At 36.4% G+C, this 14,754-nt stretch overlaps 1 protein-coding gene and 1 long non-coding RNA gene across 2 annotated transcripts in view; both read left to right on the top strand.

Annotated features, from left to right (window-relative positions):
• The window catches only part of LOC127059378 (uncharacterized), a 768,519-nt gene that overhangs the window by 374,838 nt on the left and 378,927 nt on the right, over positions 1-14,754 (top strand). The window lies entirely within an intron of this gene.
• ADGRB3 (adhesion G protein-coupled receptor B3) overlaps positions 1-14,754 on the top strand; it is a 446,607-nt gene that overhangs the window by 191,059 nt on the left and 240,794 nt on the right. The window contains exons 5-9 of the mRNA XM_050972295.1: positions 362-526; positions 3,384-3,548; positions 4,422-4,586; positions 11,201-11,302; positions 11,867-11,973. Of these exons, the coding sequence (XP_050828252.1) occupies positions 362-526; positions 3,384-3,548; positions 4,422-4,586; positions 11,201-11,302; positions 11,867-11,973 (704 nt within the window). The remainder of the gene's footprint in view (positions 1-361; positions 527-3,383; positions 3,549-4,421; positions 4,587-11,200; positions 11,303-11,866; positions 11,974-14,754) is intronic.

The following is a 14,754-nucleotide window of genomic DNA, read 5'->3' as shown; positions in this document are numbered from 1 at the left end:
AATCAGGGCTTTTAAACATATCAAGTCAGGGACCAAAGGTGTCATGATTAACTTCTGAGAAGGAAAATCATCTTGTGTAAAACAGTCAAAGAAGTGAAACTGTGATAGTGAGATTAGTTTAAAGATTAAAGAAAATGTTTCAAAGTATATTTTTAGATATACTTTAGAGAAAATATGATTAAATTAAAATCAACTAAACTTTTAAAAGTATGTGTTTTCCTATGATAAAGCTTACCTACGAACCTGATTTCCTGGAAGGTGGCAAAATAACTCCTATTTAAAATGTTGATCTTGTTTATTTTTAAATCCTTTTGTTACTTGTGTGTCTGTTTCTGGTTAAAATCTGTATGGTTTGTTGCAGTACATGGCGTTTGGGAGGAATGGTCACCTTGGAGTTTGTGTTCATTCACATGTGGTCGAGGCCAAAGAACTAGGACAAGGTCATGTATACCTCCCCAGTATGGGGGAAGATCATGTGATGGACCTGAAACACAGCACAAACCTTGCAATATTGCACTCTGCCCTGGTGAGCTCATACAGCAACTCTCTGCTTTGTTACAGTGCGTTTAATGTGGGTTGTTTGTGGTTTCTTTTATAGCCCTTTGAGCATAGGGAAAAAAAAAAATTATCCAAAGTGACTAGCTTGAGTAAAGTTGTTTATAATTCTGACTGTAATGGTTAAAGTGTATAGTCAGGTAACTGTTCAAGACAGATGCAAACAATATTTAGTTTCTTTGAGGTGCTCTTTCTGTAGGGCACAGTATATTGTGTAGGAAGTCTTGATTCAGGATGGGTCTCAGAGAGCTAAAAGGCTAACAACTTCCTGAGTGGCTGAAAGAGAGACATTCAGAGGTCACATAGTTTGTGTCCCCCATATCTGTACAAATTACAGAATGAAAAATACAGTTTACAAATTGCAGTTTTCTTAGAGGTTCACTGTAATTATTTATTCAGCATATGACACACATATTTGTGAAACCATAATCTTTATATTGCTAATTTATCCAAATTGAATATTATTTACTTGTGTACAGACAGAAAGCTTGTGTACTCACACAAGCTAGGGCATTATTTGAATACTTGTGAAGTTCTTGTAGTACAGATTTAGGTGCTTCATTTCTAGTAGTCATGTGCGAAAACAATTTCAAAAAATTGCCACTAATCAAATAAACAATGCATGGGCTTCACATTAAACTGTCCATCTACTAAAATTAAAGATTACTAAAAAAAGTGTTCTTTCAAAATTGATCTTCAACTTTTTGTCTTTAGATTGTGATTAATCTAGACCAGCTTTTTCAAAATGCATGTATACATATAATGCTTCCAGTTTGCTTCAATATTGAAACACAAAAGATATTTATTTAGTCTGTAAAAAAAATTATTTGAGAACTCTGCATTTTGAACTATCATTTATAACTCCATGACTTTTAGAGGCATTTCTATACTGTTACATTTAAAAGTAGCACTTTAAGTCTTTGCTCAATATTAAGATTTGCTGCAATTTTCATTTTCAATTTATTAAGGGAATCTTCATGTGGATTCTCTATTTTTAAAGGTTATTTCTGAATTAGAAAACTCACATGCTCTTTTCTCCTAAAGATAAATATGAGAGGTGTATGAAATATATATGAGAAGCCACAGAATGAGTTTTCTCCAAAGACAGTATAATAATTGATTTCATCTTTCCTATCCTAAATAATGCTATATAGGAAGGAATAAAACTGAAGAGGGTACATTGAAATGCAATTTCCATAATGTTTTCCTCTTCACATAAACCTTTTATGATTAATGAGTGGAACTAGCATCCATGTTTGGAAAGATTTCCATTTTCTTCTGAATAAATTATCAGGGCTCAGCTTCATAGCTTCAGAGGCATCTGCATTGAGAAGTGCTTCACAACCAGGCATTACAGGGAATATTTAATACAGAACTTCAGGGAGAAGCCTCGGAAAATCTCTTCCTGTAATTCACTGGTGCTGAGATCCTGGGCCCAGGATATGGATAGTGTCTTCAAAATGTTCTGTTGTTAATGTCTGATATTAGCAAAATAGTTTGCCTCCATTATTCACTGAACAGTCACACACCCATACAGAACAGTATGTTTAATCACTAACTTTAAGATTCTTCTTTCTATTTTAGATATTAACACCATCAGCTTAGGGAGCTGCTATTCCAACTCCCCTTTAGAAGAATCCTGAAAACAGGGTTTGGCAAGTGCACCAAGTGAAATTCCTTGTTTGGAGTGGTGGTGCTTATATAGCACTAGTAGGTATAGAACGAGGTTTTCAAGGACGAGTATTAATCAAAATTATATTAAAACCTACATTTTGAGATTATATTTAACTGCAGGGGCAATGAGGAACTAATGATTGCCACAATCTCTATGAATGCAGGATCCTGAATTAGCACAATTAGTCATAACACGTTTCATAATGCTTGCCTGTTTTTAAACATACAGCCTAGTCCTATTATTATCAACCATATAATTTTTAACTTGTATGGAAGCATAATTGCTTTATGTTTTTTCATTACCTTGGGTTTTAATATTTTCATTTACCTCAAGAAGCTTTCTGATATACAAAATTATTAATAACAGTCATTAACCTTTACTCAGGAGAATATTCATCCAAACTCAAGTGCATGGGCTAATACAAATTACTAAATACAGAGCCATTTCCACCATTTTCATTTTGTTTAGACATTTAACTTGTCGAATTCAGAAAGAGGATTATGCAATATGCAAACACAACAGCAGATCTGATAAGGAAGCGAGGAAGGCAGGCAGTTTCTGTCCTGCTACATTTTATCTCAAAAGAATGTTGAAGAACTGGGATCATTTCCCTCACAGGGAGGATGAATGATAAAAATATATTCAGCATTGGGAATAGAGAGAAGAGAGACTATGTGAGGCCAAGTGGTAACTCCCGTTTTCCTTTTCCTGTTCAACTAAAGACATCTAGGTTCACCATCAGGACCAATAACGTTATAATATGACCTATCTGAACTGTCACTGCATCTCTTACAAATCACTTCAGAGGCCTTAGGGTTTATTTACATGATACAAGAACAGCTCTCACTTTTGCCTAAAAAGACCAGTCTTTTTTATAAAGTCTTGTTTTTAATAGGACCCCTCAAACAATATGCGAATGAAATAATTATTTATCCTTTTTTTACATCAGTGTACAATTAGAGGAGATGGGACACTCTTTACTTGAAGAAAAAGGAAAATAGTTTTATATTAGTTTTAAGCAGCTCATAACCTTGGTTTCTGTATTTGATTGCCATGAGGAACCAGGCTGGGCCCAGCCCGAGGGGCTGCAGTCACCGGCCCGGCTCCGGCGGTAACTCTGCTGTGTCCATCTCTTTTGTGGCCGCGGTGGCAGTGGACGGACAGTGGCAGGAGTGGAGCTCGTGGAGCCAGTGCTCGGTGACCTGCTCCAATGGCACCCAGCAGCGAAGCAGGCAGTGCACGGCGGCGGCCCACGGCGGCTCCGAGTGCAGAGGGCCCTGGGCCGAGAGCCGGGAGTGCTACAACCCCGAGTGCACCGGTGAGTAGCGAGCGGCTCCGGCACCGGCGGGCACCGCGGCCTGCCCCGGCTGCGGCCCCACGCTGGAGCGGGGCCTGCAGGGCGGGCTGGTCTGGCCTCAGGACAGAGCAAGGGACAGAGCAGCTGCTGGAACAAAAGTCACTGACTACAAAACAAGAAGTTTCGTGTCAATGTAAGAGTAAGAACATCTCTACATTGAGGGTGGCAGAGCACTGAACAGGCTGCCCAGGGAGGCTGTGCAGTGTCCCTCTCTGGAGACATTCAAAACCCACCTGGAGGTGTTCCTGTGTCACTTGCTCCAGGTGACCCTGTCTTGCCAGGGGGTTTGGACTGCATGGTCTCCAGAGGTCCCTTCCAACCCTAACAATTCAGTGATTCTGTGAGTCCTGGGACCTCGATGAAAAAGCTGAAGAATATGCCCTGAAAGGCTGCATGAAGGCTGCACATCAGCCTTTTGGTTTTATTGCTCTTTGAAGGACATTCAGCAGTTTTAGGCAGATAGTTTTGAAGCCTAAAGAACTTAAGTTTTTCATGAACCTAAAAAGTAAATATATATGACCTGATTCCCTTTTGGGCTGAGACTTCTTCATGGTCCTCTGACAGTACAAAAGCAGCCTTTCAGGATGTGTAGATTCTATATGGACTTATCTTTACGCCTCATTTGAGGCTTTACATGTGAGAACATGTAAAATCAAGATCTTAAAATATTGCACACAAAAATGTTTTTACTTAGTTTCTTTGAAGGGTACTTGGGCGTATTGTAAATGTGTATTGTTACTGTACAACAGCACTCTACAAATCAATTTTAGAAAAGAGTAATTCTCCATTATGACTGTCATCATATCACCACTGTAATTCTATTTTTCCACACAGCAAATGGCCAGTGGAACCAGTGGGGCCACTGGAGTGGCTGTTCCAAATCCTGTGACGGTGGCTGGGAGAGGCGGATAAGGATCTGCCAAGGCGCTGCTGTGACTGGGCAGCAGTGTGAAGGAACCGGAGAGGAAGTCAGACGGTGCAGTGAACAGAGGTGTCCTGGTGAGATGAAAATACAATTGCTGCTATTATTTACACCACAATAGGGCTTACCTAATGGGCATCTTTAGGAAAGACAAGATCAATGTCTGTAGAGCAATAGCCATAAGGAGCCGTATCTGGCCTTGCTTTAGACAAGTCACTGCTGGTTTTCTCAGTAGATTTCTCTTTATGCAGCTAAGTGCAAATGAGCCCTATTAGACATATGAGCAATGCATCAAGTTTTGAGCAAAGCAAAATACCATAGCAAAAACAGTTATAAAAAAATTCTTGATTTCCTAGGAATGCCTATAGTATTTGCAGCAGGAACAATTTGCTACAGAAAATCTCTTTAATGCACTGTATCTGAAAATATCAGGGCTGGTTTTGTAATCTGGAATTCCTTTTATCCAGTGCACAAGTGATATCTCTAATACATTTGGGGTAAATTCCAGTGCAGTAAAAATAAGAGATAAAGTTAGGCTTACCATAGTGTAGAGAGTGAATGAATGAATATGTGATCCACATTTTATAAAAAGAAAGTAATTGAAAGATGCATCTTTCTATGATTAAGCATTAATATAAGCTTAAATATCACTTTTTTAATATAATGCTTTGTATCACTCTTTACTTTGCCCTACCAACAGATTTAAGTCTTTCCCACTAAAATCTAACAAAAGTTTACTTTTGAGCTTCTTCAAAAATGATTAATAAAGAAGAATATCTGGTGAATCAGATAGTATTTATCATAAACACATTGTCCTAAAGTAAAAGAATGTATGGTTGGACAGGTGAAAGACAAAAAAAAATAAGTACTTAGTTAGTAGAGTAGGATGTTTTAGCCATCCACTTGGGAAATTATGTAATCTTAACTGCAAGCCAGGAAGCAGCAAAAAATCAATCTAGCAATCTGACTTCTGGACATTTTTGCTGGCTGTGGTCTCTGGTGGTCAGAGGAGGACTTAAATGGCAGGGATGCTTTAGGTCAGGAAATGAGAAATTTATCAGATGAGAATTTTATGTTATCAAGCCCATATTTTTCATGGGCAACATATTGATCCCTTGACAGACATCAAGGGACAGTTTTCAAGGTACTTGCAGTACAGTGGAGCAATTAGTCTCATTGCATTCGAAGAACAACAAAAAGACTATTTGTAGTTTGAAAGTTATAACACTATACTGTAGAAGCTAACTGAATTTACCCTGATTTTTAAATGATCTCTTTTATTTTAATAAAAATTTCATCATTTGGAAAGCAGTACAAAATAGTATTTGCATTGGATTCCTAAGCAAACTAATTTCCATAGGTAATGCAGGCTTTTTCTACAAAGCACAACACTAATGGAAGATTAATATGAATCTTCTCAATAAGCAGTCAGATGAACTAGATGCTGCTTATAAAACCGTTCTTTAAATAATTTGCATTTGTATATTTGAAAGTAAAACCATACTGCTGCAGTCCAATTTTCAAAGGTTGCCACCTGCTGTTAATAAAATATTTTACAGATGTATTTACAAGTCAAATGCACACAGAGCTTTATTTGCCATTTGGTGAATTTATTTATTTACTTGATTAATTTTAGATTAGATTTAGCGTGCTTATAGAAACTCTAACCTAAAGCACCTTTTAACAAGCTATGCTTGTGCAGACTGTTAGACATGAATTACAGATTTATTTGCCTCTAGACTGACATTTACTGAAGAGTCACAGATTTAAATGTAGAGATAATTTACCAAAATTTTATAAATACAAATAAAATTTTATATATACAAATTACATTCTATAAACAATAAGTAGAACTTGAAAGTACTATACAGAGTTGTTCGAAGTATAAGGAAATTTCAATATTTGTATGCATTTCTTCCTAGCCCTGAAATAGCTCAGAAAAGCTATTTTTGTCTCACTGGTTTCTTGATCTATGTAAGCCGCTGAAAAATGTGAGAAACTAAAATGTTGGTCCTTCTTGTTGTATTAGCATTCTTTTGCATAAAACAAGATTCTCAGGTTTGTTGAACCATGTAATATTTTTGTTAAGAGTATGAAGCTGCGCCTGTTTGTATCACCCAGAGGTCTACAGACTTAAAAAAAGTTAAATTATAGCTGCTTTAAATTGTGTAAGCAAAAGGCTAGTAAAGCCTTTTTCTGTTCTAGTGACTGATGTTAAATAGATGCTTTGCAAGCAGAGTGCTTGCTTGATAACTGAAAACGTTGCCTGGACATTCTGTAGTTTGAGCTCTGCATTATCTGAGTATTATACAAAATTTTCTTCATAGTTTCTCAGTGCTTCCCTTCAAGTGGCTGGGGCATGAACTGAGTTACTTTCAGCAGCATTAAGAGAAGCAGACTTAGAAGTGCTATCTGTGAGGTGAGGGTTCAAAGTGACACAGAGTCCCAAGGCAGGTGCAAGGGAGAGCTGTTTTATTGCAAAAACCTGGCCTTTTTAAGCAATTAACCAGTTATCAGCTACACAGATGAAAATCATAACAAATATAATTCAACCAACCACCGTACACCACGATGGGAACACACGATGGTTACATAACTTGTTTTTCTACCTCTAATTCAGCTGAGTCACTTTCCCATAGTCCTTTTCTGCTTAGCCAAAGTTGCAGGCCTGAGCCATGATTTTACAAGGCCTTCACTTTGTAAGGTTTTACCTATATGCAACAGCTATCTGAAAATTGGTTTCTCAAAAAAGCTTTTTTTCTGAACAAATTTTGTTCACCTTTCTTTGTGATTTGTTTGTATTCACAGCCATAAATTTTAAAACTGTTGTGTTTTTCCTTCCATTGCAATAATCTTGGAATGAAAAACAAAGATCTGAAGATATTTTGGGTTCAGTTATTGCTGCTTTGTTGCATCCCAAATGTCTTTAAGTTAAACCTCACTCCTAGTAGGTCAGCACTACTCTGCATTCAAAAGATTTTTCTGTGAAGGATAACTTCAGAAAATTGGAAACAAATCAGAGAAAGTAAAAAAATGCTTCTGTATTTGGTAAACAACTCAGGAGTCACAGCAGAAAACTTACACAAGATGAATGAACAGTATGTCTGTCCCATAAGAATAATGGAGACAGCTAGATAACAAAAGAAAATGCATCTGATAAGAAGTTGCATAGCAAGATGATCAGAAACTTGTAGAAGAATTTATAAGAGAAATAAGGCAATTTCCACCAAATGTGTCAGTAAAAATTAAGAGATGGGAGAACCAAAACCAAAGTGCAGCACTATACAGGGTAGAAGACTTCTGTAAATTTATTTTTATACAGCATTAGTTTTCAGAAATACCTAATTTCTTAATAGTTAAATTTATATTAACTCTATACATGTTTCCCATATTAATGCTTTACCTGGATTTTACTCAAAAAAGATTCTCAGCATTTTTCTTATAAGCATATTTTCAGTGGTATAAAGCCTAATATGGGAGCACTTTAGACCAAAGTATAACTGAAAACAATGCTAGACTATCTTGTTAGGTAACAGAAAGACAAGAGTGCACAACAACCAAAGATTGGCTAATGATTTCCCACCGATGACAGAAGGTTTTTCACAGAAGTATTAAATAGATAAGAGAATAGGAGAAGGGAGAAGATTCAAATAATTCAAATGATACTCAGCTAAATTATAAAATAAACGCTTTGTGGAGGTTTTTCTTTTTTTTTTTTTTTTTGTCTGTGATCACAACGCTTTTCTATAAGACATCAGAAAGCTTTCTTCCTATTGTCTTTGTTTATGATAACTTTGCCTGGGGCATTGAATTAGGATTCAGGAGAGGAGCTGTAGTTCTACCATCATTTGTGCTACTGTGTGCTGTAGGCTAACTTGTCTCACCCTTTCGTTGCCCTCTCCCATATTTGTTATCTGCCTTTGTAGATGGTAGACTCTGTGAGGCTGCATGTGTCTCTTGCTTTGTGTGCTCTACTGAGCTTCCACAGATCCCAGTTGGGTTCATTGCCTCTGGGAGATGCATGTCTTCTCTCCAATAATGTCAGAAGAAGATTTTGCTTCTAGACCATTGACTTTGTTGAATATTTGTGCTTAGGTGGGATGAATTCAGGCTTATCATTACAGGGGTGTAACGTGGTACATTTGAGTGCATGCTCTGTGTGGGAAGATGCTGGTGATTCACATCAAGAGTGAAAGAGGCCTGCCTTTTATTTGCCAATGATAGCAAATTTTACCTCAGTATTTGCTATTTGCTTCTAAATTCTAGTAGTTCTCTGTGATTTTGTACAGCAAACTCATATTTATCTGTGGGTGTGTTATGAATTAATTGTGCCATAGTTACAGAAATACTTGAACTGGTTCTGAGGATCAACAAGGCTTTTTAACTCAGATATAGTACCACTCCAGTGTGCCAATAATGCCTCCATGAGCGACATGGGTTGCTGCCTCACAGATGCTTTAATGTGGGCGAATGCCTGATGAGTAAGCTCTGCCAGATAGGTTTTAGCTTTGGGAAGAAGGAGTTTGTTTTTGTCTGCAGAATTCCTTGATCCTTGTACGAGGCATTAAAAGGCCAAGAGTCAGCCAGAACCAGGAAAAGACCTTTGCCTGGGCTAATCAAAACTTCTTCCAAGTTCCAGCTGCTCCCACCCCTCTTTCCTGATGACTCTAGGTCTTGGGAGTGCCTTTTACTTTTGAACAAAACACACAAGTGCACTGCTTATCTCTGGCACTAGGTTTAAGTTTCAATATAATCTTGAGTTCTATAAGTTTCAATATAATCTTGAGTTTCTTGAGAAAACTTTAATTCAAAAGCACACTAGTACCATTCCAAATACATGGGAAATCTCTGATATTACCTGAGGCTTGCTAATGTGAAAGAAAATATGGTGTATTGAAGTGTGCATATAGATGCATGTATATATATTTTTTTAAAGCAAAAAAACTCACATATAACATTCAGTATGTGGAGAGAAGAGTTTTAGTTCTGAGAATCAGCACCTGAAGAGCTGATAAGTGAACACAACACATTTGAAATGGCCACAGCTGCATAACAAATATAGTTCTCACAGAGCTATAAGCTCTAGCAAATTTATGTAATTTATAATATAACCTCCTTATTATGTTAATTTACGCTCCTCAAAACAGAACATTTCTTTTGTTTATAAGGTCATAATAGAATGGTAATTGCTTTTGCTTATGTCACCAGATGGCTTATGTTTATCAAAATCTGTTTTTTCCCAGTGTATCACTGTCCTGATGCATTCACTCTGTGGGCATATCTGAAGCAGGGCTAGTATTCTAGATTATGAATTTAACTGACTTTCTTTGGGTTTTGCCATTAATGGATCTCTTGCGTTTTATGCAGCACCAACTGTCTTGATTTACGATTCAGGAATGCTGATGGTGAGGCAAATTTAGCAAGCAATTTTTCTGCCCAACTGTGATTCATATTAGTATTACTGAGCCATCTGCTAGGTATTCTTTGTCCTCTGCAAAGAGAGGGTACAGCTTTGTGCAAAAGTCTACTCAGTTCCCTTGCTCACACTTCCGTCAGCAGAAGTACAAAACAGGGAAGATGGACGATTTTATGGGTTAGATAATGGGATGGGCAAAATCTGTAGTCTGTTCCTGCCTCTGCTAGAGATTTCCCATGCAACCATGAGTGAATCATTGAATTGCTTTCTGCCTTATCACACCATCTGCTAGAATGAATTTCCCTTCTCTTTTCTTTTTTCTTGTTTTCTAACCACTTTGCTGTAATACAGCAGGGTTACTTTTTTTTTCTGGAAATACATTCAGTAATAAACAATTCCTGATTTTCTCTGCTGAACTTGGAGTGAATTATATTTCATTAACTAACATGTCAGGGATGTGAGTTGTGAGATGACTACAGCCAGATGTTTTCTGTGCTAATCTAATTTACTTAAAAATCATAAGCTGGAATATACAGTAACGTACAAAGAGCAGGAGGAATCTGCTGTTGTGACCATGGGAAAATAATACATGAAGCATTTGCTGAAGTTTATTTTTCCCCATGCAGTTCTGTTAGTACAAAACTGTGACAGTATTTTTCCCTTTAAATGGTATTGAAAAAAACAGTGAAAGGTTGTTTTGCTTTATAGACATTCAGTCACACATTATTGACTATACTTTCTTAATTACCAGCTTGTGCTGAAACACTTTTCAAAGAAATAGCCTGGTTTTATAATATCCTTCAGAATACACAATTCTCATTTAGCACCTTCAGCACATTTAATGTTTCAACTGGCTTTTCAGGACTGATTCTTTCACATAAAGATTCAGTTTTAGAAAAATCTTTACAAATTTTAGTTTAAGATTAGCATTATAACTTATCACAGTTTAAGTCTCATCATCTTCTGAGAGTTTCTTAGTGTTACTGATGAAAAGAGAGCAACAAGGAAAGAGTCAGACCTGTTAACATTGTAACTACAACCTAAAAGTGCTTGCTTGCTGGGGAGAAAAAATCCACAGGTTATATGAAATAAATACTGTCACAAAGACAGATATGCAAAATTTCAGGCTTCTCATTTTTTTCCTTCAAATTTAAAATTAACTCAAGTTATGTTAACATATACATCTCAGGAAAAATTAGGATGAAATGGAACACTTCTTTTTCTGATCTAAAATATGGTAATGTTTCTATTTACATTCTCGTTTGTGAATGACAGCACCTTATGAAATATGTCCTGAAGACTATTTGATGTCAATGGTGTGGAAAAGGACCCCAGCTGGGGACATGGCATTCAATCGATGTCCTCTCAATGCCACAGGTACAGTACTACTTGGAAATCTTATGATGATAAAAAAGGGGAGAAATATTTTGCTTTGTGTCTTAGATAAACTATTACTAGACTCATATGAATATGCATATATAGGAATATATCTGTATAAACATCACATATTGACTTATGCATAAGCATGCAAATATACACATGTACATATGATGTCTCTTACAGCTTACATATATGCATGGGTCTGTCGTATATGTACATTTATCTGCATATATACATAGGTATACACATACGTGTGAGCATTATAGCCACAAAGAAAAAGCTGACAAGAAATCAATTTGACTGGATCTATCAGGCAAAGTGATGAAAATGAAGGAGAACATAAAAATCTTTTTCATTAAGGAAACACTGCTAAAAACCAATCAAGTAAACATTAAAATGTGTTTCAGGATCTTATACTACTCTCTATATACCGATGATCATTGCATGAAATTATTTCTGTGCGTGTCTTAAAAATAGCATGGAATATAAATTAAATAAGGTTTATTCTTTCCAGTTGCTCTCAGTTATATAAAAATTTTCTGTCTCTTTTGTGTCTTGCAGGCACCACTAGCAGACGCTGCTCTCTCAGTGTTCATGGAGTGGCCTTTTGGGAACATCCAAGCTTTGCTAGATGCATATCAAACGAGTACAGACACTTGCAGCATTCAGTAGGTGCAAAGTCAGCTTTAGTACTTGCTCTGTTTATTCATTACTAATCATTGGCATAAAAAAGAAACTTACTTATTTACTCTCAGGTTTCTGTTAAGCAATACCAAGAGGAAAACAGATCTGAGAAAGATTAATTTATGTAAATGGATATTATTTTGATCTTGTACAATGCTGTTGTTTGTGAAATAAGTCTTGTCTTACTGTGGAAGTGGAAAAATGGATCAGATTCACTTCTTTCATGTCCGCTGTGTGAAATTTTTATAGGGGGTCAGAGGCAAGACATATTTCAGAATATTAGAAAATGAGATGTGAATAAATGAGATTTACTGGAAGAGCAGCTTGCTGAGAATTCTGTAATACTGTATATTCTTTAATTGCAGAGTAGGAAGCCAGGAATGCTACTTTTTGCTCTCAAATTTAGAACTTCACATTTGAATGTAACAAAAGGAAATGATTATAGGGTAAATCTATCGCAGTGTCTTGGAAAAGTAAAGTAGATCCGAATGAAGAAATACTATGTGAGTTTTTTTCAAAAAGCCTAACAAAAAGTTTCTTTGCAAAGCATAGGCATTATACAATTATGCACTGCCTAAACATGTTTATATGGATAGATGTAATACATAATGTATATTGCTTAAAAATGTGTTACCATGATATGTTAGGTATGTGAGTTACCCTTTATGTCCCTAGCTGAAGCATTCAGCCAGGTTAATACTGTAGTGGGAAATGAGCCTTTAAAGAATCTCATGGACAATGGGTTTTCCCTGCATGATATATTCTACTGACATTCTTATTACTCTGCATCCTTTTCCAAAGGCCACTGCTCCGTTTATCATTCAGCAGCGGCACAGTAATACAGCTCTGTGCTTCATAACTTCCCAACTTCTCAACCAAGTGCAACACTTCTGTAGCATGTTTAAAATTCTTTAGTGCTTGAAAAGCAGTAGCCTGGCTGCCATTCCTCAAATCTGGATTGCTCCTTAAAGTAGATTTTGATTAATTCCTTTGAGCTGCATTTCTGCTTTTGTTAGACCAGATTTATTTTATTTTGTTAGACCTCAAATTTATTTGAGGCTCAGGATTCAGTTTCAGGGTAGGCCAAAGTAAGAATTGTTTTTAAGAGAGGACAGAATAGATTCTCAAAGGAATTTTCCCCACTACACAGAAGCTTCTATTTTACACAGCTGCCTGCATGTTTATTTCTTCCTTTAGTGTTCATGCTCAAAAAACACGTTGTCTATAACATTTTTGCATTTAATAATTTCAGTATTTTATTCTGTTGCAACAATTTAATTTGTTAGCTCTATGATAGTTTGCAGCTCAAAAACTATACTAAATGCTGTTTCATGCTGTTTCAGTGGTTTGACTTACCTGGCTTTGGTAGACACTGGTGATTTTTCAAGAACCTCAAGTCTGACTTGTTGGACAAAAGATATTTCTAACCTAGAGCAGATTTATCTTTTTTCTATATTTCCTTTTTTGAAATAATATTAAAAGTAAATTACACTGTGAAATATTCTTTCTGCCAAAGAACATTTAAAAATTGGTAATGCTTCTTTAAAATTACAGAAGCACCTAAACATATCTTTTTGCTGCACAAAATTTAAGCCTAGCTCATGTGCATACAAATTAAAGTGGACCTCTTTTACACTTGGGAACTGTTCACAAGGAAAATTGGTCTGACTTACATCTTTCTGCTTCTCAAAGTGAACAACGCAGCATATTTAAAGAATCAGAGAAAATAAAGGTAAAGACCTATAGGGTCATTGCCCTGCAAGTGTAGGCTTGTCCCCCCACGATACATATGTCAGTTCCATAAATCCCTGAAAATAGGGCTTTATAAGGAAGCTGCTGACAGACGGTGTTGCTATAATAAATATGTGTGCTTATGAAAGCATGTATGAGTTGTTTCAGTGTGCTTAACTTACCAATAAAGTTATTTTACCAATGCAGACCAGGAATAGAGCTGGGTATCACTCAGTTCTCTGAATATTTCCATAAAATCTGAGCTGAATCTCTTTCATTTATTATCTGAAATATATAAAAGAAAATCAGATGCACAGTCCTCAAAAAAAATTATGTTCCTGAAGCTGATATAAAGAAGTTGAGATCCATAAATTCAATATTTAATACATTAAAGCATAGAATACAGACAAGTGCCTGTCTTTATGCCCTCCAATCAAGCTGCATATGATCTAGAACCAGAAATCATGTAGTAGAATTCATGATGCTATACCTAAGAAAATATTATCTGAAGAAAAGTGTTCAGTATGATGGGAGCCAGAGAAGATTTCCGTGGCCATAGACCCTGCTAACCTGGCTACACATATGCTGAACTGGAAGCTTATAGTTATACTAGTAAATGAATTTAAGCTTAAAAGTCATCCTTGTAGTCATCTGCACAGTTTAACTGTGTATGCCAGTTCAGACCATAACAGTGAGCACTCTCCCAAACAATGCCTACCATCCTTTAGAGAACAGCATAGCAGAGAAGCCATTGTCAGTAGGCAATAAAAACATGATTTTCTGGGACTCAGGAGGGATAGAGAGTTTAATGTGAGGAAACCACAATTCTTTGCTACATATAGTGTAGAATTTTACCACATAACCACAGGTGATTGACCCCTGAAGACTGTTTCCTTACTGTATGTAACTACTGTAGATTCACTGCCTCACACACAAAACTTCTTGTATTTTTACAGTTTTCTCTATTACTCAGCCAGAATTGACATGGGACAAATTTCAACCCTTAATAAGCAGTATTAGAGAAGCTGAAACCC

Source organism: Serinus canaria, chromosome 3 (assembly GCF_022539315.1).
Source record: "Serinus canaria isolate serCan28SL12 chromosome 3, serCan2020, whole genome shotgun sequence".
Classification (NCBI taxonomy): Eukaryota; Metazoa; Chordata; class Aves; order Passeriformes; family Fringillidae; genus Serinus; species Serinus canaria.
The sequence above is the reverse complement of the archived record's forward strand: the minus strand, read 5'-3'. Positions and strand labels throughout refer to the sequence as shown.